General features: G+C 44.0%; 1 protein-coding gene across 2 annotated transcripts in view; it reads left to right on the top strand.

Moving 5' to 3' along the window:
- The first annotated feature begins 384 nt into the window (after window positions 1-384).
- The window catches only part of LOC117546334, a 33,996-nt gene continuing 7,061 nt past the window's right edge, over window positions 385-27,319 (top strand). Inside the window, exons 1-4 of one of the 2 annotated variants that reach the window (XM_034216539.1) lie at window positions 385-592; window positions 4,355-4,652; window positions 14,604-14,665; window positions 21,453-21,750. In XM_034216539.1, the coding sequence (XP_034072430.1) occupies window positions 4,355-4,652; window positions 14,604-14,665; window positions 21,453-21,750 (658 nt within the window). In that variant the 5' untranslated portion in view covers window positions 385-592. The remainder of the gene's footprint in view (window positions 593-4,354; window positions 4,653-14,603; window positions 14,666-21,452; window positions 21,751-27,319) is intronic. The other variant, XM_034216538.1, reaches the window with a different exon arrangement.

Raw genomic sequence — 27,319 nt, 5'->3', positions numbered from 1 at the left:
TGGTCTCCAGCTGTGTGCGTCACTCTTTAGTGTCCCCTGGTCTCCCAGCTGTGTGCGTCACTTTTTACTTTCCCCTGGTCTCCAAGCAGAGCAAAGAGCTTTCAGTCGGAGACGTTAACAACATGAAGCCCAATGAGTACTTTAGGAAAGTGTCTCTCAACTCAGTTCACCAAAATCACCAAGGTACCTGACTGTCAGTAAATCTCTCTAAAAAGGTAAAATGTCACTTGTTTTACATCAATCTTGATACAGGGTACTTATTATATGTTATAGTTTGGATTCCTAAAGCTTTTTGTCTACTATCCCATCATCCAACGGTGGGTTTCTGTATAAGTAATGTTTTTTTGGATGGAAACTATAAACCAAACCGTTCTTCACTGGAGGGGGGGACTCCCTTACATATTTGTACTGTTCCAACTTGACAGAAAATCAAGATTTCAGTTGGTACGATCCAAACAGGTTCTGACTTCCTTCTCCTCTGACTTCCTCTCTATAAATCTGATTAAAAAATCTACCAAGTGTGAAAACCCGGGCTGAGGTTGAAGGAAGAGACGCAGTAAGTTCACTCTCAGTTTGTTCAGAAAATCTATCTGTGAGTAACATGTAATTATGATTTTACTTAAGGGTTACTTTAAAGGTTACTTTAAGGGTTGCTTTAAGGTGTTTTAGTATTCCCTGCTACTTTAAACTGTACTTCACTTCAGAGGTAAATCTCCTCCTGTTCGGTGGAAACCATGAATCCTATCAGTATTGAAAAAATGGGAAAAGAAAAGAAAAAATATATCCTGAGAGATTAGGGTTAGTACACTACTACTAAAATCCATTGTCTTAAAATGTTACAATCAAATACCTTAACCTGTTTAGCCCTGAGCCTGTGTTTCAGGTCTCAGGCTCGAAAATGACATCCCCAGAACAAATGACCACAACTTCCCTTCTAAAAGGGTTACATTAATAATCTTTTTCTCAAAGTAATGATAGACCTGTGAGTTGGATGCAGAAAAGTCAGAATCAATATAGATGTTTTTATTTTAAAGTAAATTCAGATTGAACACAGTAAAAAGCTGTAAATTATTGTGTCCGTCCAAATATTATTTTGTACTTATAGTGAAAACCACCCTTGGATGATGGTAAGGTAGACTAAAAGCTTTAGGAATCCAAAGTACAACATATAATAAGTGCCCTGTATCGAGATTGATGCAAAAACAAGTGACATTTGAACTTTTTAGAGAGGTTTAGCAAAACAACTCCACCTCTGAGGTGATTTGGGTGGAAATGGGGGTTTTTACCGTTTCTCTGGAACCCATTGGTCGATGTTGGTGATTGACATCTCTTTCTGACCGTAGAGCCAATAGAATCGAAGGAAGGAATCTGAATTTTCTTTAAAATAAAAAACATCTATATTGATTCTGACTTTTCTACATCCAACTCACAGGTTTATCATTACTTTGAGAAAAAAGATTATTCATTTAACCCTTTTCGAAGATCATGGTCATTTGTTCTGGGAATGTCATTTTCGAGCCTGAGACCTGAAACACAGGCTCAGGGCTAAACTGGTTAAAGAAATATATCAGTAAAGTGGAGGAGCGTTCCCTACGTTGCTGGAGGAACTGGTGGCGGTCCGGGGTGCATACAAACAATTATAGGCTAATTGATCACGGGTGGGCAGTGGCAAGCAAGTGTAGAACAAAGCTGTGTTTCATCGTTGTGATGAACACGATGGCGGGTGTATAGGCTGGTCGAGTAGGACTACAGTTAACTGTGCTGTTGTTGGAGAGAAAGGGTAGCGGAAAAAAGTCTATGTTCTCCTGGTCGGGGGTTCATAGCGCCACTAGAATAGAGTAGTGGTGTCGCAAGAGGATAGGCTAGTTATCGCTTTTGGACGGTCTTCAGGCACGATCTAGGACTTGTACACAAGGGTGGACGCGCGAGTCAAGGGAATGTCATTTTGGAGCCTGAGACCTGAAAAACAGGCTTGGGGTCTAACAGGTTAAATAATCGTGAGGATGATGATTAAAAATCGTTTGTTTGAGCCGGGCTGATGACAAAACAAACCGATGGTTTTGTAGATGTAGTTGTAGACTTGTTAAAGGCTTCCTTTAGATCGTGATAACATGATGGTACTTTCTGTAGGTCAGGATAGTCTGGGTGATCTATGATGATCCTGTTGGTGCTTTAACAGAGCGTGAATGTTTACACCTGTTAATGCAATCCTCTCCCCACTCCTTAATTTTTCCTGAGCGCCAGTCAATGTGTGGGGTGTGGATCTTTAGCCACGGAAAACCCAGAATAATCTGAGGATGAGCAGATTCAAAAATGTGAAACTGCATAGTTTCAGTATGATTATTATCTACAGTAATCTGGATAGGTTCTGTGCAGTGGGTTACTGTAACGTCTAAAGCACTGGCGTTAATGGGGCGGGATAGAGGAACAGTTTTTATACCAAGCTGTTTGACTATGCCCCAATCCATAAGACTTTCATCCGCTCCCGAGTCTATTAGCACCCCTTGGTCAATGACCTGATCATTAATAAAAATGTTTACCTTCATAACTGGTCGAGGAGGAAAGTCTGTGGGAAGCTTGCTCACCAGCGCCCTCCTCTTGGCTGGTAAGCTTGCTCTTTTCCTGGACATGAAGCACGTTGGTGACCCGGCTGGCCACAGTAGAAGCAACACCTTTCTCGTAGCCGGCGTTGTCGTTCCTCCACGGAAAGCTTGGTCCTTCCCAACTGCATGGGTTCATCTGCAACAGACGGAGGTGCTGTCCTCCAACGGGCCGAATCCGCTGGCTGGAAAACCTCCTCTGGTGGAACGGCTCGCTGAGAAAAGCCCTGGAAACTGGGATGTCTGTCACGGTTGCGTTGACGTTCTCTCTCTCTTTCTCGAAGTCGGTTGTCGATCCGGATGGAAACGGCGATGAGAGACTCCAGGTCCCATGGTACCTCCAGAGGAGCCAGCTGGTCCTTGATTGGATCTGACAGCCCCGTCAGAAAAGCGTCGCGAAGAGCCGGAACATTCCGCCAGCTGCCCGCTGCTGCCGTACGAAACACGATAGCATAATCCACTACCTGGCGATTATGCTGGCGCATCTGAAGTAGCCTTCGGCTAGCTTCTGTAGCAGGTGATGAGTGGTAAAAAAATATAGACTCATAGTGTCTATAAAGTCGGTTAATGAGTAACATAGCTCAGTGTCGGAAATGCAGATCGCACTGAACCACGAAAGCTCTGCAATTTATGGAATCTCCGGAGAAACTCTCTGGGAGAGCCAGCCGTAGTGAGGAGGAAACAGCCTGGCTCGGATTGACAGCGTCAACAGGATCCGCGACATGAAAGCGGTCAGCTGTGACTGACGTCATCGGCGGAGCAGTCTGAAGGTGAGTGATGAACTGCTGCATCTGATCCGTCAGCTGTCGTATCTGTGCAGAGATGGAAACTTGGAGCTGGAGCTGAAGCCTTGGGCTGACAGGGCGGCGTGAAGAGTTTTTGGGTCGGCTGAGTCCATTGTGGTCAGTTCGTTCTGTTAAGAACTTGGTTACACAAGGATAAGGACTCAAATGCACGACCCGGGAGCCAGAGCTAAAGTATAATTAATATACTTTATTTGCCAAAAAAGGAAGTACAAAAAGAAAACAACACTCTTAATAGAGGCGACAAAAAAGGCTTAACGTAAATCACTCACAACGTGAGGACAGAAACTTACGACAGAGTTTCAGGAGCATCATTTAAGCAAGTGACAAGATTAGCAATCGTGGATGAGCAGAGTTCTGGCATGAGGGCGGAAGACAAACTGACAACAAACAGAGGGAAACAGGGGAATATAAACAGGAGATAACTGGGCACAGGTGAAAACAATCAGGGGCGGGGCTGATGAGAGCGGGAGAATACATTAGGAAAGGCATTCAAGGAACCTGAAATGAGACGTGACAAATGAGTGACAAGACAAAACAGGAAGTGAAAGACAATACAAGAATAACAACATGAAACATGACTGACTAACACTTTTGGCACAACATGCATGTATTTTCTGAAAGTGCAAAAATACTGTAAATATTATATAGTACATTTACTTAAAAAAAATGAAACAAATGTTATTTGTAGTTATTGTCAAAATACTTAAAATAATGTTTTGGGTTGTTAATTTATAGTTAATATCTGTCATTTTACATAATTTTGCAAGTTATTTAAAAAAACATGATAATTACTATAAAAATGTACAGTTATTTCCTGTAAAATTAGGATCTTTTTTTACAGTGTATTAAATATATGTAGTGGAGTACAAGTACCTCAAAGTTGTTCTTATGTAAAGTACTTGAATACATGTACTTAGTTACCTCCCACCTCCTCCTGTTTGTGCTCAGATGGACCTGAGAGAATTCGAGACAGAGTGGAGGACGGTGCTGAGCTCCATCCTGGAAGAGCTGACGGAGGAACAATTTCGGAAACTTGTGTCCAACCTGGAGGAGATCCCTCAGGGGAAGAGGGAGGGGCGGCCGCGGGAAGAGATAACCAGCCTCATCATCCAGTACTACGGCACCGAGGAATCCATCGAACTCATCGACGACCTGATGGACAAGCTGCCCAGGCAGGACGCCGCCGTGCAGCAGCCGCTCAGAGACATGAAGGACGAGCTGGAGAAATTCAAGGAGCAAAACCAAGGTCAGAAATAAAAATAAAAATAAATACATGTAGAAATAAATCCTGGTCAGCTCAGCGGGGGGCGTGTCCTTCTAGAAACGTTTTAAATTATTCTTTATTTAAATAACTTATAAGACAGAAAACAGAACCAGAGCAGACCCTGGAACACATTGTTAAACAAACATTGCATTTTGTATTTGATTTATATGAAACACATAACTCTTCCGTTCACATATCAGTACACGTTTCCATACACTTTTCCGGACATGTTTCCGGACGCGTTTTCCGTACAAGTTACGCTTCTGTACCAGTTTCCGTACCGGATTCCGTACACGTTTTCTAAACATGTTTCAGTACACATTTTCGTATAGGTTTCCGTATACGTAAACCCACGACAGAGAAAGACTTTGAGCTCCATCCTGTTTCAGAAATAGTCCTTGATGTGGTTTGGAACGTGATATGGAGTTTAATCACGGCAGCGTTTAGCTGAGTTTCTGCTGGGAGACAGCCTTCTCTTCACAGAGATCACTGCTTGAATGCGGACGCTCCAAAGGGGCGTGGCCATCAGTAGCTCCAAGGGGGCGTGGCCATCGGCAGCTCCAAAGGGGCGTGGCCAGCAGCAGCTCGGTTACATTTAAAGGGCCAGAATCATCAATAGAGGGGAATGAGGCTGGAATGATCTGTTTGGTATTTGAGCAAAACACTTCAGAGACATGTTTTGTATAGATATGGCTCTATAACATTTTACCTGCTCTATCGAAATCAGTCGCATTGACCCGATGACACATTTTGAGTTGTATACGCTGTTGGAAAGAGGAGATTCCTAGCTTTCTAATGATATCAGGATTGTATTTGTACTCCAAATATTATACAATGACTGTCACCGAGTCATCATGTTGAGAAAAAGGCCTTCAAAGTTTCCTCTTCTCTGGAATCCATCGATCTGATTGGTTATTAGCAAATGATCATTACTGGTCTGGGGAAAACTCGCGAGTGTGTGTGTGTGTATGTGTATGTGTGTGTGTGTGTGTCTTTGTGTATTTTTGCGTTTGTGTGTATTGTGTTTGTTTCCCGGGGAAACCCCTCACGAGAAACACCGGCTGTTGTTACGCCTGCTGTGACGTTAAGTTACTCCGTTCTCCGCTTGTAATTATGCTGAAGCTTCAACGTTGTATTTATCATCTGAATTTGCTGAAACAAGTTTAATATTCTGAAAGCCAAGACTTTGTTTAATTGAAATCAGATGAAAACAAACTGTAACGAACTCTGCCGTGTTATCTGATTACTTTACGCCTAACCCCTCGATTCCACCGGGTCCGTCTGCGTCGCGTAACGGCTGCGCCGCGGTTTTGGTCCAGTCTCCTCCGGCGTCATACCCTACCGGGCTCGTTTCAGAAGCATTTCACAAGCGGAGCGTCTTGCCAGCTCGCAGTTTTTGTTTGTTTGGGCATATTTCCTGGACAGGCTACTTTGTGCAGACAAAGTTAATAATAATTGTAATATCCCAGTTATAAACGACATGAATCAAAGATGTGTTGCTGTATTTTAGTGGTAAAATCATCATAATTATTATATATATATAATTTACACAGTGCCTGTAAACCGGAGGAGAACGCTGGCATTTCTCCTCCTACTGGAAAGACTACGGAGGATAGGGTCTGCAAAATTAGTTTGTGTGTGTGTATATATATTCTATATATGCTCTGAACATTCCACTTCCTGCCTAAGTTACGGCTGCGGCGCGACAAAAATAGGATTCATCCTAATTGTAGTGCAGCCCTGCGCCGAGTCGCTTCTGGGACGCTTCTGAGCCGTAACGCGCCGCGTGTGGTGGAATAGCACCCATTGACTAGAGTGGCCGCGATCGCCGTGAGCACCGCGGCGCAGCCGTAACCCGCCGCAGACGGACCCGGTGGAATCTAGGGGTTGCATTCATAATGTCAGCCGGAAGGAGCAGAGTGGCGAGGGAGAGCTGTCATCTTCCCTTCACAAGCTTCAAACATGTATTTATCGTGTGATTTTGGAAATAAAAGTTTCATATTCTGAAAGCCAAGACTTTGTTTGTTTAAAATCAAACAAAACACCCGAACCCCGAAAAACTATTTTTTTACGAAAATCCACATTTATTTTGAAATGAGCCATTGCGACTTCCGACTGATTTCGATAGAGCGGGTCACATATATTATTATTATTATTATTATTATTATTATTATTATTATCATTTTCAGTGCGTTAAACTTTTTTTAATGCATGTGTTTAGCCGCGACGAGCAAACAAACTGACTCAGGAGCAGTGACCAAGAAGAAGAAACCTGCAGCTGGGAAACACGCACACAGTAAATACATTATTTATCATATTGAAAATGTTCGGTGCGTTGGACTTTTTAAAATGTATTTGTTTAGCCGCGACGAGCAAACAATCTACGGGATTAGTTTTGTTTCATAAAGATAAAGAATCACTTTCTCAGAATCAAGCAAAACTAAGAGTTTCTAATGGATAGTGAGGTGGGCTGAAGATCGCAAGGTTGTGAGTTCAAATCCCACCAGGAACACCACCACTAGTGTGCCCTTGAGTAAGGCACTTAGCCCTTAGTTACTCCTACCTAATCGGTAATAGTAAGTCGCTTTAGATAAAAGCGTCAGCTAAATGTAATGTAATGTACACACCAACACTACACCAGGAAAAAATATGCTACATCATCGAGTCGCGCCGAAGGACTGTGCCAATGTCCAGGATCTTTGGAATTCTACCGAGGCCGGCGTCCTTTATTGCGGGACATTTCGATGATGCACCAGTGTATCCTCCGCGGTTTTAAAATCCCCACAATGCTTTGCGAATGGAACAATCTCCAAAATCTTTGGCGGAAAATGTAAGGCGGGGCCTCTCATATGACGCACACTTGCACACTTGCTAGCCTGTTCCATTCTTCGTTCTCTGAATGCCAGGAAGGATTCTTGCCTAGCCTCTGATGGATCTGACTCAGAAGTCATGTCCCACCAAGGAAGCGTCCTCGACATTGAGAAACACCCCTGTCTCCCTGCTGTGTGCGTCACTCTTTAGTGTCCCCTGGTCTCCAAGCAGACCTTTCAGTCGGAGACGTCCTTCTTCTTAACAACATGAGTACTTTAGGAAAGTGTCTCTCAACTCAACTCCATCCATCCATCCATCTTCTCCCGCTTATCCGTGATCGGGTCGCGGGGGTAGCAGTTCCAGCAGAGAGCCCCAAACTTTCTTTTCCCTGGCGACATCAACCAGCTCTGACTGGGGGATCCCAAGGCGCTCCCAGGCCAGCGAAGAGATATAATCCCTCCACCTGGTCCTAGGTCTACCCCTTGGTCTCTTCCCAGCTGGACGTGCCTGGAACACCTCCCTAGGGAGGCGCCCAGGTGGCATCCTAACTAGGTGCCCGAACCACCTCAACTGGCTCCTTTCGACGCGAAGGAGGAGCGGCTCAACTCCGAGTCCCTCCCTGATGACCGAACTTCTCACCTTATCCCTAAGGGAGACACCAGCCACCCTGCGGAGAAAACCCATCTCGGCCGCTTGTATCCGCGATCTCGTTCTTTCGGTCATGACTTCATGACCATAGGTGAGGGTAGGAACGAAAATGGCCCGGAAGACCGAGAGCTTGCCTTCTGGCTCAGCTCCCTTTTCGTCACAACGGTGCGGTAAAGCGACTGCAGTACCGCTCCCGCTGCTCCGATTCTCCGGCCCATCTCACGCTCCATTGTTCCCTCACTCGAGAACAAGACCCCGAGATACTTGAACTCCTTCACTTGGGGTAAGGACTCATTCCCTACCTGGAGTGGACAGTCCATCGGTTTCCTGCTGTGAACCATGGCCTCAGATTTGGAGGTGCTGATCCTCATCCCAGCCGCTTCACACTCGGTTGCGAACCGATCCAGTGAGTGCTGAAGGTCGCAGACCGATGAAGCCATTAGAACCACATCATCTGCAAAAAGCAGTGGTGCAATCCTTAGTCCACCGAACTGCAGACCCCCTCCCCCACGACTACGCCTCGAAATCCGATCCATGTATATTACAAACAGGATTGGTGACAAAGCGCAGCCCTGGCGGAGGCCAACCCTCACCGGAAATGGGTCCGACTTACTGCCGAGGACCCGGACACAGCTCTCGCTTTGGGAGTACAGAGATTGGATGGCCCTGAGTAGAGACCCCCTCACCCCATACTCCCGCAGCACCTCCCACAGTAACTCCCTGGGAACTCGGTCATACGCCTTCTCCAAGTCTACAAAACACATGTAGACCGGATAAGCGTACTCCCAGGCCCCCTCCAGGATCCTTGCGAGAGTAAAAAGCTGATCCGTCGTTCCACGACCAGGACGGAATCCGCATTGTTCCTCCTCAATCTGAGGTTCGACAATCGGCCTGACCCTCCTTTCGAGTACCTTAGAGTAAACTTTCCCGGGGAGGCTGAGTAGTGTGATGCCTCTGTAATTGGCACACACCCTCTGATCCCCCTTTTTAAATAGGGGAACCACCACCCCGGTCTGCCACTCCTTCGGTACTGTTTCCGACTTCCACGCAACGTTGATGAGACGTGTCAACCATGACAGTCCCTCAACACCCAGAGCCTTCAGCATTTCCGGGCGGATCTCATCCACCCCCGGGGCTTTGCCACTGTGGAGTTGTTTGACGACCTCAGTGACCTCCCCCCGGGAGATTGGTGTTGATCCCCCGTCATACTCCAGCTCTGCCTCTAACATAGAGGGCGGAGTTGTCGGGTTCAGGAGTTCCTCAAAGTGTTCCTTCCAACGCCCTAACACTCCATCAGTTGAGGTCAACAACGTCCCATCCTTACTGTACACAGCTTGGATGGTTCCCTGCTTCCCCCTCCTGAGGTGTCGGACAGTTTTCCAGAACAACTTTGGTGCCGCCCGAAAGTCCTTCTCCATGTCTTCTCCGAACTTCTCCCACACCCGCTGCTTTGCCTCGGCCACGGATGAGGCTGCTGCCCTTCGGGCCTGTCGGTACCTTGCAACTGCCTCGGGAGTCCCCCGGGATAACAAATCCCTGAAGGCCTCCTTCTTCAGTCGGACGGCTTCCCTGACCACCGGTGTCCACCAGGAGGTTCGAGGGTTACCGCCCCTTGAGGCACCTAGGACCTTGAGACCACAGCTCCCCGCCGCGGCTTCGGCAATAGAGGCTTTGAACACCGACCACTCTGGTTCAATGTCCCCAACCTCCACAGGAATGCCCGAAAAGCTCCGCCGGAGGTGTGAGTTGAAGGCCTCCTGAACTTGGGCCTCCTCCAGACGTTCCCAGTTCACCCGAACTACACGTTTGGGCTTACCAGGTCTATCCAGAGGCTTCCCTCGCCACTCGACCCAACTCACCACCAGATGGTGATCAGTTGACAACTCCGCCCCTCTCTTTACCCGAGTGTCCAAAACATACGGCCTCAGGTCCGATGATACGATAACGAAATCGATCATGGACCTTCTGCCTAGGGTGCTCTGGTACCACGTACACTTATGAGCATCCTTATGTTCGAACATGGTGTTTGTTATGGCCAATCCATGACTAGCACAGAAGTCCAGTAACAAACCACCACTCCGGTTCAGATCAGGGGGGCCGTTCCTCCCAATCACGCCCCTCCAAGTGTCTCCATCATTGCCCACATGTGCGTTGAAGTCTCCCAGCAAGATTAAAGAGTCCCCTTCAGGAGCCCCATACAGGACTCTTTCCAGGGTCTCCAAGAAGGCCGTATACTCTGAACTGCTGTTGGGTGCATAAGCACACACAACAGTCAGAGTTTTCCCCCCCATAACCCGCAGGCGTAGGGAGGCGACCCTCTCGTCCACTGGGGTAAACTCCAACAACGAAGCACCTAACCGGGGACTTGTGAGTATCCCCACACCCGCCCGGCGCCTCACACCTTGAGCAACTCCGGAGAAGAATAGAGTCCAACCCCTATCCAGAAGTAAGGTTCCAGAGCCGACGCTGTGCGTAGAGGTGAGCCCAACCAGATCCAACTGGTAACGCTCCACCTCCCGCACAAGCTCCGGCTCCTTCCCCCCCAGAGAGGTGACGTTCCACGTCCCCAAAGCCAGCTTCTGTCGCCCGGGTCTGGTCCGTCGAGACCCTCCGCTTTCACTGCCACCCTTCTGGCAGCGCACCCGACCCCATTGATGTTTCCCGTAGGTGGTGGGCCCGCGGGACGGAGAAGCGGAGGTGTTGCCCACGTTGCCTTTTCGGGCTGGGCCCGGCCGGGCTCCGTGGCAAGCCCGGCCACCAGACGCTCGCCGACGAGTCCTCCTTCTGGGCCTGGCTCCAGAAGGGGACCCCGGGCTTCCTCCGGGCCGGGTATCCTCACTTCTTGTATCGTCTTTCATGAGGTCTTTTGAACCAAAACTCAACTCAGTTCACCAAAATCACCAAGGTTCCTGCAGTCAGATATTTTTAATCTGTGATGACAGCTTTCCTCAAAATGTCAAATTCTGACTTTTTCCTCAAAATTCGGACTTTTTCAAAAACACCAAGCCTGAAGCTGACAAATGATACAAAATAAAATACCATTCAATTTAACAAAGATCATAATCTTTACTCCCATTTATTTAATTAATAATTTCCCTTTATTTAACTCTTATTTAAATGTATTTATTTTATATAAGACACACTTTTATAATATGTTAATAAGGAAGGTTTATTTTGGGCCAAACCATTCTTCACTGGAGGGGGGGACGGGACTGACTGGATGTGATGAGGGATTAACAATGAAAGTTTGGAGAATATAACCCCCCCACCCCTCTCCCGTATATATTTGTACTATTCCAAATCAACAGGGCAGCAAATCAAGATTTCATTTGGTACGATCCAAACAGGTTCAGACTTCCTCTTATAAATCTAATAAAAAATATAAGTGTGAAAACCCGGGCTGAGGTTGAAGGAAGAGACGCAGTAAATTCACACTCAGTTTGTTCAGGAAATCTATCTATGAGTAACATGTAATTATACATTTACTTAAGGGTTACTTAAGGGTTACTTAAGGGTTACTTTAAGGGTTACTTTAATGGTAATGTAAGGGTTACTTTAATAGTTACTTTAATGGTTACTATAGCCTGCAGCGAGGTCCATTTTTCCAGCTCTCTGCATGCTGACTCGGGAAGCATCCCTCAAATATGGAAGAAAGCTGTCATCATACCAGTTGCAAAAAAAGCATGCCCACTTGACAACAACGACTTCAGACCAGTGGCTTTGACCTCAATAGTTATGAAGTCACTAGAACGGATTATTGTAGGGAACTTGCGAACTGAGGTGCAACACCTCTTGGACCCCTACCAATTTGCGTACAGCGATGGTAGAGGTACAGATGATGCTCTGACCTCTACAACTCACTTTATTCTAAAACACCTGGAAGATCCTTTAGCTTATGCTAGATTAATGTTCATGGACTTTAGCTCAGCTTTTAATACTATTCTTCCCCAAATGATGTTAAAGAAGCTCAAACAGATGGATGTGAACCCTTACTTAATCAGATGGTATCACTCCTTCCTAACTGAAAGACAGCAGCAGGTGAAAGTGAACTCGACCCTCTCTGACACACAGGTCTTAAGCACAGGGGCGCCACAAGGCTGCGTTAGCTCTCCTCTTCTCTTCACACTCTACACAAATGAGTGTAGGAGTCAGCACACACACAACCACATCATAAAGTGTTCTGATGACACAGCCATACTTAGTCTACTGACTAGAGACTCAGACATTTCTATGTATAAACTTGAGATTGAAGAGGTCGTGAAGTGGTGTGAGGCGCACAACCTGGTGTGGTAATCTGTACCTTCTGCCCTCGGGCCCACTCAAACTGGTGAGAAAGCAAGGCCGTAAAATCACATGCGCCCCCAAACACATCCTGTATAGAGAGTTTGAGTTGCAGAAGGTATAGATTACCAAACTATAGATTGAACAGGTATACATTTTCCTTTGTTCTGCTGTCAATCAAGCTGCTGAACAGTCAGGAACAATTGTGATTATGCTGTTAGGAGTTGTTGAGAGGTGCAATGTTTACAGAGTAGTTTGTGTAATCGAGAAGGTTAAATAGGGGAAGTGCATTATGTGTAAATAGGTATGGACACAATAGGGATATGTGCAATCTGATGGACACTATGCATAGGTGCAATAGGGAAAGTGCTGTACCTGTATGTTTCTTTGCCATGTGATATGTGATCTCTGTTCTGTATCTATGACTGATTGACCTGAATGTTTTATGTTTATTATCTCGATGCCCAAGACACATTTCTCCTAAGGGAGACAATAAAGCTCTATCTAATCTAATCTAATATCGAGCCAATGCAGTAGCACTTAAAATGGTTTGGCCTATTAAAACCTGCTGTTTCTTGCTGTTTGAAGTTTGTATCTTCATGGATACAAACAGCTCAATGAAGAGGGAGGTGTTTCTAACGAGGGATGGGAAAGATTATTCGAAAAGATTCAGCCATTCGAATATGAGTTATGAATATTTATTTTATTTTGATGGGAGGGGTGCCTAAATTGATTACATATTATCAAAAGGATTAACTAAATGTATAAGACATTTAAAATATCTTAAAGGGGACCTATCATGCAAAATACACTTTGTGATGTCTTGTATACATCAACATGTGTCCCCGGTGAGTCGGGGAACTCACGCAGCGTCAGAAAATAAAACCCTCTCTCTCTTCCTCCGTACTCAAATCTTTTAAAAACGGAGGTACAACGAGCGGATACAGATTTGTTGCCGATATGACGTCAAATCGGCGGCGGACCGACAGAGTGTTGCTGTCAGACACAATGCCTGACGTGTTTTGGACGTAATCTCCTCTTTGTTCACATTAGCGAGCCTCGCTAACACTCCGAGCTAACCTGTACTGGAGAGCACGTGTTTAAAAAGCAGGAAATAAAAAGGAACTCACCTTGTGATAAACCCGCAAGAGGAAAAGCATTTGAGCTCCGTACTGTCTCAGAAATAATCCTTGATGTGGTTTAAACAGGTTGGCGTTTTATCACAGCAGAATTTTACTTTATCTCCGGTAGAATTCTGATCAGGCATTAGCTCCGCCTCCTCTTATTTATTTATTTTCAAGCTAAGGACCCAAAATCCGCGTTTCTCTAACAGGGCTTCAAAAGAGGGGTTTGAGCAGTATGAGGCGTGGCTACAATCATAGATATATATATAAACACTAGATGGCTCAAGGGGGAGTCGCCAGCGTAACTCACTGGCGGCCATCTTGCCACAGTCAACTACTGCTACAGCTGTTGTGAGGTGAGGGATCTGCACAGAAATGCTCTTAACTCGCTGAAATCTTGACTGATTTACAAACGGTTTGGTTTATTATAAACGTTATTAGCATGGCTATGATACAGGAGACAACAAGACATGTTGAAAAAAACAAGTTCATGACTATAATTATAAGTATGCAGTATCAGAACTACATATTTGATGTTTATAACGAACCAAACCGTTTGAAAATGGGTTGAAAATTGAGCAATATACGGTTATTTCAATAGAGCACCATAGCCATAATGTTATGAATGAGCGAGCTGCCTGTGGCAAGATGGCCGCCATGTGGCAACGTCGGTATCCATTGGCCAGCAGCGCGGGCGAGTCATCTAGTGTTTATATATATATCTATTGCTACAATGGGTGATCTCTTTGGTATTTTAAGCAAAACACTTCACAGACATGTTTTGTATAGGTATGGCCCTACAATACATGTTTCAATATAGCATGATAGGTCCCCTTTAAGAAAAATATCAAAGAAAACTTGTTTTGGTTTCTATATTTATTTGAAAATGTATTTGTTATTAAAGCTTTTGTATTTTTTGTATTCTTTTAAACATTAAAACAAAAACACAAAAACTTTTATATTATATGTAAATTCGGTTAACCTTTTTTTGGGGGTCGAATATTCGAATCTAAATTTGCTTTCAAATTACCATTCCTATTTCTAACGCCAGTCTAATTCTGTCCTCCAGGGGGTGAGCGTGTTCCGCTACACAAGGAGGAGGGAGAAGAGGAGGACGACGAGGAGGAGGAGGTATAGAAGAGGAGCCACCTCCATACATCATCCATCAGCCAGTGTGGCCCTCTTCTAATCCATATCCATATTAATGGCAATAATCGTATTTTTCATATAGAGTGTATGAGAGCTTCTGGTTTTGGGCATGCTGGCTGCGCATCACTCTCATTCACCAATGGGTAATGTTTAGATGGATTTAGGAACTTCCCCTCGATTCTATTGGGTCTAACGGTTCAAAAGAGATGTCAATCATCAAAATCGACCGATGGGTTCCAGAGATATGGAAAATGCACCCAAAATGACCCCAGTAGTGTTTCTTTGTGCTAAACCTCTCTAAAAAGGTCAAATGTCTCTTGTTTTGCATCAATCTTGATACAGGGTACTTATTATATGTTATAGTTTGGATTCCTAAAGCTTTTAGTCTACTACCCCATCATCCAAGGGTGGTTTTCACTATAAGTAATGTTTTTTTTTTGGACAGGCACAATCATTTACATTTTTTACTGTGTTCAATTTGAATCTGAAAAGGAGTTGTTTTTGTTGCTTTCATTGCGATTGTATTCATATCTTAATGTAACTTCCTGTTGTATATGAACATGCTTTTATTTTGATGGCGACTTTGCGCTATTAGCAGAAAGTTCAGCTAAATAACCAATTCAGCTTTATAATCCTGAACGTCACCAAGCGCTCCAGTCCCAGCTGTGTGCGTCACTCTTTAGTGTCCCCTTGTCTCCCAGCTGTGTGTGTCACTCTTTAGTGTCCCCTGGTCTCCAGTTGTGTGCGTCACTCTTTAGTGTCCCCTGGTCTCCCAGCTGTGTGCGTCACTCTTTAGTGTCCCCTGGTCTCCCAGCTGTGTGCGTCACTCTTTAGTGTCCCCTGGTCTCCCAGCTGTGTGCGTCACTCTTTAGTGTCCCCTGGTCTCCAGCTGTGTGCGTCACTCTTTAGTGTCCCCTGGTCTCCCAGCTGTGTGCGTCACTATTTAGTGTCCCCTGGTCTCCCAGCTGTGTGTGTCACTCTTTAGTGTCCCCTGGTCTCCCAGCTGTGTGCGTCACTCTTTAGTGTCCCCTGGTCTCCAGCTGTGTGCGTCACTCTTTAGTGTCCCCTGGTCTCCAAGCTGTGTGTGTCACTCTTTAGTGTCCCCTGGTCTCCAAGCTGTGTGCGTCACTCTTTAGTGTCCCCTGGTCTCCAAGCTGTGTGTGTCACTCTTTAGTGTCCCCTGGTCTCCAGCTGTGTGCGTCACTCTTTAGTGTCCCCTGGTCTCCAAGCTGTGTGTGTCACTCTTTAGTGTCCCCTGGTCTCCAAGCTGTGTGCGTCACTCTTTAGTGTCCCCTGGTCTCCAAGCTGTGTGCGTCATCCTTTAGTGTCCCCTGGTCTCCCAGCTGTGTGCGTCACTCTTTAGTGTCCCCTGGTCTCCCAGCTGTGTGCGTCACTTTTTACTTTCCCCTGGTCTCCAAGCAGAGCAAAGAGCTTTCAGTCGGAGACGTTAACAACATGAAGCCCAATGAGTACTTTAGGAAAGTGTCTCTCAACTCAACTCAGTTCACCAAAATCACCAAGGTACCTGACTGTCAGTAAATCTCTCTAAATAGGTAAAATGTCTCTTGATTGGCATCAATCTTGATACAGGGTACTTATTATATGTTATAGTTTGGATTCCTAAAGCTTTTTGTCTACTATCCCATCATTCAACGGTGGGTTTCAGTATAAGTAATGTTTTTTTGGATGGAAACTATAAACCAAACCGTTCTTCACTGGAGGGGGGGACTCCCTTACATATTTGTACTGTTCCAACTTGACAGAAAATCAAGATTTCAGTTGGTACGATCCAAACAGGTTCTGACTTCCTTCTCCTCTGACTTCCTCTCTATAAATCTGATTAAAAAATCTACCAAGTGTGAAAACCCGGGCTGAGGTTGAAGGAAGAGACGCAGTAAGTTCACTCTCAGTTTGTTCCGAAAATCTATCTGTGAGTAACATGTAATTATGATTTTTACTTAAGGGTTACTTTAAGGGTTACTTTAAGGTGTTTTAGTATTCCCTGCTACTTTAAACTGTACTTCACTTCAGAGGTAAATCTCCTCCTGTTCGGTGGAAACCATGAATCCTATCAGTATTGAAAAAATGGGAAAAGAAAAGAAAAAATATATCCTGAGAGGTTAGGGTTAGTACACTACTACTAACGCTCTATAAATACAATGCAGATCTTGTACTTGAGTAAAAGTAGAAGTACCAGAGATTTTTTGTTTTATATTTTATGTATGCACCATGACATCAAGTCAAATTCCTCGTACGTGTGAACCTACCTGGCAATAAACCCGTTTCTGATTCTGATTTTCTGTAGGAATACTCTGTTACAGTAAAAAGTAGAAGTACTCAGATCTTGTACTTGAGTAAAGTAGAAGTACTCAGATTGAGTAAAAGTAGAAGTACTGAGATTGTGTACTTGAGTCAAAGTAGAAGTAACAGAGTATACCTACACTCTGGTACTTCTACTTTTACTCAAGAACAAGATCTGAGTACAGTAAAAGTCCTGCATTCAAAATGTTCCTCAAGTGAAAGTAGAAAAGTATTCTCATCTAAATATAGTGAAAGACAGTAAAAGTATTCGTTGTGCAGATTGGTCCATTTCAGAATAATATATATGATATGTTTTATAATGATTGATCATGAAAGTGTTCTCAAAGCTGGTGAAGGTGCAGCTAGTTTGAAGTACTTTGTATACTGCAGGGTAGCTGGTGGATTTACTCCAGGTGGAACTAAAGTCTGATTCAACACTTGGTTAGATTTCACATCATTCATCCACATCTGTGAAGTATACCGTTTTTACACTGTAAAAAAAAAAATCATAAAAAAACGGTCAAAGTACTGGCAGCAGCGGCTGCCAAACAAAAACCATTAAAGTAACTGAAATAAAGGGAAAAGCAATTCATTTACGGGAAAAACTGTCATTTTACAGATTGATCTGCTCTTTTTAAGGTCAATAACCTCTAATAAAAGTACAGCACTAATACTCCTACGGGCAAAAAAAAACGTTAAAAAACGGTCAAATGACTGGCAGCAGCGGCTGCAAAACAAAAACCATAGAATTAAAGTCAAATACTTTAAGTGAAATAAAGTGCAAAAGCAATTGATATACAGGAATTGTCCTTTAAGATTTTACAGGAAAACACTGTAATGTTACAGATGGTTCCTCTCTTTTCAAAATCCATTGTCTTAAAATGTTACAATCAAATACCTTAACCTGTTAAGCCCTGAGCCTGTGTTTCAGGTCTCAGGCTCGAAAATGACATCCCCAGAACAAATGACCACAACTTCCCTTCTAAAAGGGTTACATTAATAATCTTTTTCTCAAAGTAATGATAGACCTGTGAGTTGGATGCAGAAAAGTCAGAATCAATATAGATGTTTTTATTTTAAAGTAAATTCAGATTGAACACAGTAAAAAACTGTCAATGATTGTGTCCGTCCAAATATTATTTTGTACTTATAGTGAAAACCACCCTTGGATGATGGTAAGGTAGACTAAAAGCTTTAGGAATCCAAAGTACAACATATAATAAGTGCCCTGTATCGAGATTGATGCAAAACAAGTGACGTTTTACCTTTTTAGAGAGATTTAGCAAAACAACTCCACCTCTGAGGTGATTTGGGTGGAAATGGGGGTTTTTACCGTTTCTCTGGAACCCATTGGTCGATGTTGGTGATTGACATCTCTTTCTGACCGTAGAGCCAATAGAATCGAAGGAAGGAATCTGAATTTTCTTTAAAATAAAAAACATCTATATTGATTCTGACTTTTCTACATCCAACTCACAGGTTTATCATTACTTTGAGAAAAAAGATTATTCATTTAACCCTTTTAGAAGATCATGGTCATTTGTTCTGGGAATGTCATTTTCGAGCCTGAGACCTGAAACACAGGCTCAGGGCTAAACTGGTTAAAGAAATATATCAGTAAAGTGGAGGAGCGTTCCCTACGTTGCTGGAGGAACTGGTGGCGGTCCGGGGTGCATACAAACAATTATAGGCTAATTGATCACGGGTGGGCAGTGGCAAGCAAGTGTAGAACAAAGCTGTGTTTCATCGTTGTGATGAACACGATGGCGGGTGTATAGGCTGGTCGAGTAGGACTACAGTTAACTGTGCTGTTGTTGGAGAGAAAGGGTAGCGGAAAAAAGTCTATGTTCTCCTGGTCGGGGGATCATAGCGCCACTAGAATAGAGTAGTGGTGTCGCAAGAGGATAGGCTAGTTATCGCTTTTGGACGGTCTTCAGGCACGATCTAGGACTTGTACACAAGGGTGGACGCGCGAGTCAAGGGAATGTCATTTTGGAGCCTGAGACCTGAAAAACAGGCTTGGGGTCTAACAGGTTAAATGATCGTGAGGATGATGATTAAAAATCGTTTGTTTGAGCCGGGCTGATGACAAAACAAACCGATGGTTTTGTAGATGTAGTTGTAGACTTGTTAAAGGCTTCCTTTAGATCGTGATAACATGATGGTACTTTCTGTAGGTCAGGATAGTCTGGGTGATCTATGATGATCCTGTTGGTGCTTTAACAGAGCGTGAATGTTTACACCTGTTAATGCAATCCTCTCCCCACTCCTTAATTTTTCCTGAGCGCCAGTCAATGTGTGGGGTGTGGATCTTTAGCCACGGAAAACCCAGAATAATCTGAGGCTGAGCAGATTCAAAAATGTGAAACTGCATAGTTTCAGTATGATTATTATCCACAGTAATCTGGATAGGTTCTGTGCAGTGGGTTACTGTAACGTCTAAAGCACTGGCGTTAATGGGGCGGGATAGAGGAACAGTTTTTATACCAAGCTGTTTGACTATGCCCCAATCCATAAGACTTTCATCCGCTCCCGAGTCTATTAGCACCCCTTGGTCAATGACCTGATCATTAATAAAAATGTTTACCTTCGTAACTGGTCGAGGAGGAAAGTCTGTGGGAAGCTTGCTCACCAGCGCCCTCCTCTTGGCTGGTAAGCTTGCTCTTTTCCTGGACATGAAGCACGTTGGTGACCCGGCTGGCCACAGTAGAAGCAACACATTTCTCGTAGCCGGCGTTGTCGTTCCTCCACGGAAAGCTTGGTCCTTCCCAACTGCATGGGTTCATCTGCAACAGACGGAGGTGCTGTCCTCCAACGGGCCGAATCTGCTGGCTGGAAAACCTCCTCTGGTGGAACGGCTTGCTGAGAAAAGCCCTGGAAACTGGAATGTCTGTCACGGTTGCGTTGACGTTCTCTCTCTCTTTCTCGAAGTCGGTTGTCGATCCAGATGGAAACGGCGATGAGAGACTCCAGGTCCCATGGTACCTCCAGAGGAGCCAGCTGGTCCTTGATTGGATCTGACAGCCCCGTCAGAAAAGCGTCGCGAAGAGCCGGAACATTCCGCCAGCTGCCCGCTGCTGCCGTACGAAACACGATAGCATAATCCACTACCTGGCGATTATGCTGGTGCATCTGAAGTAGCCTTCGGCTAGCTTCTGTAGCAGGTGATGAGTGGTAAAAAAATATAGACTCATAGTGTCTATAAAGTCGGTTAATGAGTAACATAGCTCAGTGTCGGAAATGCAGATCGCACTGAACCACGAAAGCTCTGCAATTTATGGAATCTCCGGAGAAACTCTCTGGGAGAGCCAGCCGTAGTGAGGAGGAAACAGCCTGGCTCGGATTGACAGCGTCAACAGGATCCGCGACATGAAAGCGGTCAGCTGTGACTGACGTCATCGGCGGAGCAGTCTGAAGGTGAGTGATGAACTGCTGCATCTGATCCGTCAGCTGTCGTATCTGTGCAGAGATGGAAACTTGGAGCTCGGCCTGGTTTCCTACCAGTGCCTGCACTCCTTGGCTGATTAATCCCAGCTGTTCCTCGTGATGAAAGATTCTTACGCCTTGGGCTGACAGGGCGGCGTGAAGAGTTTTTGGGTCGGCTGAGTCCATTGTGGTCAGTTCGTTCTGTTAAGAACTTGGTTACACAAGGATAAGGACTCAAATGCACGACCCGGGAGCCAGAGCTAAAGTATAATTAATATACTTTATTTGCCAAAAAAGGAAGTACAAAAAGAAAACAACACTCTTAATAGAGGCGACAAAAAAGGCTTAACGTAAATCACTCACAACGTGAGGACAGAAACTTACGACAGAGTTTCAGGAGCATCATTTAAGCAAGTGACAAGATTAGCAATCGTGGATGAGCAGAGTTCTGGCATGAGGGCGGAAGACAAACTGACAACAAACAGAGGGAAACAGGGGAATATAAACAGGAGATAACTGGGCACAGGTGAAAACAATCAGGGGCGGGGCTGATGAGAGCGGGAGAATACATTAGGAAAGGCATTCAAGGAACCTGAAATGAGACGTGACAAATGAGTGACAAGACAAAACAGGAAGTGAAAGACAATACAAGAATAACAACATGAAACATGACTGACTAACACTTTTGGCACAACATGCATGTATTTTCTGAAAGTGCAAAAATACTGTAAATATTATATAGTACATTTACTTAAAAAAAATGAAACAAATGTTATTTGTAGTTATTGTCAAAATACTTAAAATAATGTTTTGGGTTGTTAATTTATAGTTAATATCTGTCATTTTACATAATTTTGCAAGTTATTTAAAAAAACATGATAATTACTATAAAAATTTACAGTTATTTCCTGTAAAATTAGGATCTTTTTTTACAGTGTATTAAATATATGTAGTGGAGTACAAGTACCTCAAAGTTGTTCTTATGTAAAGTACTTGAATACATGTACTTAGTTACCTCCCACCTCCTCCTGTTTGTGCTCAGATGGACCTGAGAGAATTGGAGACAGAGTGGAGGACGGTGCTGAGCTCCATCCTGGACGAGCTGACGGTGGAACAATTTCGAAAACTTGTGTCCAACCTGGAGGAGATCCCTCAGGGGAAGAGGGAGGGGCGGCCGCGGGAAGAGATAACCAGCCTCATCATCCAGTACTACGGCACCGAGGAATCCATCGAACTCATCGACGACCTGATGGACAAGCTGCCCAGGCAGGACGCCGCCGTGCAGCAGCCGCTCAGAGACATGAAGGACGAGCTGGAGAAATTCAAGGAGCAAAACCAAGGTCAGAAATAAAAATAAAAATAAATACATGTAGAAATAAATCCTGGTCAGCTCAGCGGGGGGCGTGTCCTTCTAGAAACGTTTTAAATTATTCTTTATTTAAATAACTTATAAGACAGAAAACAGAACCAGAGCAGACCCTGGAACACACTGTTAAACAAACATTGCATTTTGTATTTGATTTATATGAAACACATAACTCTTCCGTTCACATATCAGTACACGTTTCCATACACTTTTCCGGACAAGTTTCCGGACGCGTTTTCCGTACACGTTACGCTTCTGTACCAGTTTCCGTACCGGATTCCGTACACGTTTTCTAAACATGTTTCAGTACACATTTTCGTATAGGTTTCCGTATACGTAAACCCACGACAGAGAAAGACTTTGAGCTCCATCCTGTTTCAGAAATAGTCCTTGATGTGGTTTGGAACGTGATATGGAGTTTCATCACGGCAGCGTTTAGCTGAGTTTCTGCTGGGAGACAGCCTTCTCTTCACAGAGATCACTGCTTGAATGCGGACGCTCCAAAGGGGCGTGGCCATCAGTAGCTCCAAGGGGGCGTGGCCATCGGCAGCTCCAAAGGGGCGTGGCCAGCAGCAGCTCGGTTACATTTAAAGGGCCAGAATCATCAATAGAGGGGAATGAGGCTGGAATGATCTGTTTGGTATTTGAGCAAAACACTTCAGAGACATGTTTTGTATAGATATGGCTCTATAACATTTTACCTGCTCTATCGAAATCAGTCGCATTGACCCGAAGACACATTTTGAGTTGTATACGCTGTTGGAAAGAGGAGATTCCTAGCTTTCTAATGATATCAGGATTGTTTTTGTACTCCAAATATTATACAATGACTGTCACCGAGTCATCATGTTGAGAAAAAGGCCTTCAAAGTTTCCTCTTCTCTGGAATCCATCGATCTGATTGGTTATTAGCAAATGATCATTACTGGTCTGGGGAAAACTCGCGAGTGTGTGTGTGTGTGTGTGTGTGTGTGTGTGTATGTGTATGTGTATGTGTGTGTGTCTTTGTGTATGTTTGCGTTTGTGTGTATTGTGTTTGTTTCCCGGGGAAACCCCTCACGAGAAACAACGACTGTTGTTTCGCCTGCTGTGACGTTAAGTTACTCCGTTCTCCGCTTGTAATTATGCCGAAGCTTCAACGTTGTATTTATCATCTGAATTTGCTGAAACAAGTTTAATATTCTGAAAGCCAAGACTTTGTTTAATTGAAATCAGATGAAAACAAACTGTAACGAACTCTGCCGTGTTATCTGATTACTTTACGCCTAACCCCTCGATTCCACCGGGTCCGTCTGCGTCGCGTAACGGCTGCGCCGCGGTTTTGGTCTGGTCTCCTCCGGCGTCATACCCTACCGGGCTCGTTTCAGAAGCATTTCAGAAGCGGAGCGTCTTGCCAGCTCGCAGATTTAGTTGGTTTGGGCATATTTCCTGGACAGGCTACTTTGTGCAGACAAAGTTAATAATAATTGTAATATCCCAGTTATAAACGACATGAATCAAAGATGTGTTGCTGTATTTTAGTGGTAAAATCATCATAATTATTATATATATATAATTTACACAGTGCCTGTAAACCGGAGGAGAACGCTGGCATTTCTCCTCCTACTGGAAAGACTACGGAGGATAGGGTCTGCAAAATTAGTTTGTGTGTGTGTATATATATTCTATATATGCTCTGAACATTCCACTTCCTGCCTAAGTTACGGCTGAGGCGCGACAAAAATAGGATTCATCCTAATTGTAGTGCAGCCCTGCGCCGAGTCGCTTCTGGGACGCTTCTGAGCCTTAACGCGCCGCGTGTGGTGGAATAGCACCCATTGACTAGAGTGGCCGCGATCGCCGCGATCGCCGTGAGCACCGCGGCGCAGCCGTAACCCGCCGCAGACGGACCCGGTGGAATCTAGGGGTTGCATTCATAATGTCAGCCGGAAGGAGCAGAGTGGCGAGGGAGAGCTGTCATCTTCCCTTCACAAGCTTCAAACATGTATTTATCGTGTGATTTTGGAAATAAAAGTTTCATATTCTGAAAGCCAAGACTTTGTTTGTTTAAAATCAAACAAAACACCCGAACCCCGAAAAACTATTTTTTTACGAAAATCCACATTTATTTTGAAATTAGCCATTGCGACTTCCGACTGATTTCGATAGAGCGGGTCACATATATTATTATTATTATTATTATTATTATTATTATTATCATTTTCAGTGCGTTAAACTTTTTTTAATGCATGTGTTTAGCCGCGACGAGCAAACAAACTGACTCAGGAGCAGTGACCAAGAAGAAGAAACCTGCAGCTGGGAAACACGCACACAGTAAATACATTATTTATCATATTGAAAATGTTCGGTGCGTTGGACTTTTTAAAATGTATTTGTTTAGCCGCGACGAGCAAACAATCTACGGGATTAGTTTTGTTTCATAAAGATAAAGAATCACTTTCTCAGAATCAAGCAAAACTAAGAGTTTCTAATGGATAGTGAGGTGGGCTGAAGATCGCAAGGTTGTGAGTTCAAATCCCACCAGGAACACCACCACTAGTGTGCCCTTGAGTAAGGCACTTAGCCCTTAGTTACTCCTACCTAATCGGTAATTGTAAGTCGCTTTAGATAAAAGCGTCAGCTAAATGTAATGTAATGTACACACCAACACTACACCAGGAAAAAATATGCTACATCATCGAGTCGCGCCGAAGGACTGTGCCAATGTCCAGGATCTTTGGAATTCTACCGAGGCCGGCGTCCTTTATTGCGGGACATTTCGATGATGCACCAGTGTATCCTCCGCGGTTTTAAAATCCCCACAATGCTTTGCGAATGGAACAATCTCCAAAATCTTTGGCGGAAAATGTAAGGCGGGGCCTCTCATATGACGCACACTTGCACACTTGCTAGCCTGTTCCATTCTTCGTTCTCTGAATGCCAGGAAGGATTCTTGCCTAGCCTCTGATGGATCTGACTCAGAAGACATGTCCCACCAAGGAAGCGTCCTCGACATTGAGAAACACCCCTGGTCTCCCTGCTGTGTGCGTCACTCTTTAGTGTCCCCTGGTCTCCAAGCAGACCTTTCAGTCGGAGACGTCCTTCTTCTTAACAACATGAGTACTTTAGGAAAGTGTCTCTCAACTCAACTCAGTTCACCAAAATCACCAAGGTTCCTGCAGTCAGATATTTTTAATCTGTGATGACAGCTTTCCTCAAAATGTCAAATTCTGACTTTTTCCTCAAAATTCGGACATTTTCAAAAACACCAAGCCTGAAGCTGACAAATGATACAAAATAAAATACCATTCAATTTAACAAAGATCATAATCTTTACTCCCATTTATTTAATTAATAATTTCCCTTTATTTAACTCTTATTTAAATGTATTTATTTTATATAAGACACACTTTTATAATATGTTAATAAGGAAGGTTTATTTTGGGCCAAACCATTCTTCACTGGAGGGGGGGACGGGACTGACTGGATGTGATGAGGGATTAACAATGAAAGTTTGGAGAATATAACCCCCCCACCCCTCTCCCGTATATATTTGTACTATTCCAAATCAACAGGGCAGCAAATCAAGATTTCATTTGGTACGATCCAAACAGGTTCAGACTTCCTCTTATAAATCTAATAAAAAATATAAGTGTGAAAACCCGGGCTGAGGTTGAAGAAAAATTCACACTCAGTTTGTTCAGGAAATCTATCTATGAGTAACATGTAATTATACATTTACTTAAGGGTTACTTAAGGGTTACTTAAGGGTTACTTTAAGGGTTACTTTAATGGTAATGTAAGGGTTACTTTAATGGTTACTTTAATGGTTACTATAGCCTGCAGCGAGGTCCATTTTTCCAGCTCTCTGCATGCTGACTCGGGAAGCATCCCTCAAATATGGAAGAAAGCTGTCATCATACCAGTTGCAAAAAAAGCATGCCCACTTGACAACAACGACTTCAGACCAGTGGCTTTGACCTCAATAGTTATGAAGTCACTAGAACGGATTATTGTAGGGAACTTGCGAACTGAGGTGCAACACCTCTTGGACCCCTACCAGTTTGCGTACAGCGATGGTAGAGGTACAGATGATGCTCTGACCTCTACAACTCACTTTATTCTAAAACACCTGGAAGATCCTTTAGCTTATGCTAGATTAATGTGCATGGACTTTAGCTCAGCTTTTAATACTATTCTTCCCCAAATGATGTTAAAGAAGCTCAAACAGATGGATGTGAACCCTTACTTAATCAGATGGTATCACTCCTTCCTAACTGAAAGACAGCAGCAGGTGAAAGTGAACTCGACCCTCTCTGACACACAGGTCTTAAGCACAGGGGCGCCACAAGGCTGCGTTAGCTCTCCTCTTCTCTTCACACGCTACACAAATGAGTGTAGGAGTCAGCACACACACAACCACATCATAAAGTGTTCTGATGACACAGCCATACTTAGTCTACTGACTAGAGACTCAGACATTTCTATGTATAAACTTGAGATTGAAGAGGTCGTGAAGTGGTGTGAGGCGCACAACCTGGTGTGGTAATCTGTACCTTCTGCCCTCGGGCCCACTCAAACTGGTGAGAAAGCAAGGCCGTAAAATCACATGCGCCCCCAAACACATCCTGTATAGAGAGTTTGAGTTGCAGAAGGTATAGATTACCAAACTATAGATTGAACAGGTATAAGTTTTCCTTTGTTCTGCTGTCAATCAAGCTGCTGAACAGTCAGGAACAATTGTGATTATGCTGTTAGGAGTTGTTGAGAGGTGCAATGTTTACAGAGTAGTTTGTGTAATCGAGAAGGTTAAATAGGGGAAGTGCATTATGTGTAAATAGGTATGGACACAATAGGGATATGTGCAATCTGACGGACACTATGCATAGGTGCAATAGGGAAAGTGCTGTACCTGTATGTTTCTTTGCCATGTGATATGTGATCTCTGTTCTGTATCTATGACTGATTGACCTGAATGTTTTATGTTTATTATCTCGATGCCCAAGACACATTTCTCCTAAGGGAGACAATAAAGCTCTATCTAATCTAATCTAATATCGAGCCAATGCAGTAGCACTTAAAATGGTTTGGCCTATTAAAACCTGCTGTTTCTTGCTGTTTGAAGTTTGTATCTTCATGGATACAAACAGCTCAATGAAGAGGGAGGTGTTTCTAACGAGGGATGGGAAAGATTATTCGAAAAGATTCAGCCATTCGAATATGAGTTATGAATATTTATTTTATTTTGATGGGAGGGGTGCCTAAATTGATTACATATTATCAAAAGGATTAACTAAATGTATAAGACATTTTAAATATCTTAAAGGGGACCTATCATAGAAAATACACTTTGTGATGTCTTTTATCAACACATCCTCACTCCCTGGTCGGCCTATGTTGACGTTATGTCAAGTCCCCTGTCGGCTTTTTCCAACGCAAGGGGGGGGGCCTTAGCGTCCATTTTCAACGCAAGGGGGGGGCCCTTAGCGTCCATTTTCAGCTTTCCGGGATGTCCATATGCTTCTATGGACGCTCATGCAAGCACGGCATTCGTTTGTGTCGGCT

This window comes from Gymnodraco acuticeps, unplaced genomic scaffold (assembly GCF_902827175.1).
Source record: "Gymnodraco acuticeps unplaced genomic scaffold, fGymAcu1.1, whole genome shotgun sequence".
NCBI lineage: Eukaryota > Metazoa > Chordata > Actinopteri > Perciformes > Bathydraconidae > Gymnodraco > Gymnodraco acuticeps.
The sequence above is the reverse complement of the archived record's forward strand: the minus strand, read 5'-3'. Positions and strand labels throughout refer to the sequence as shown.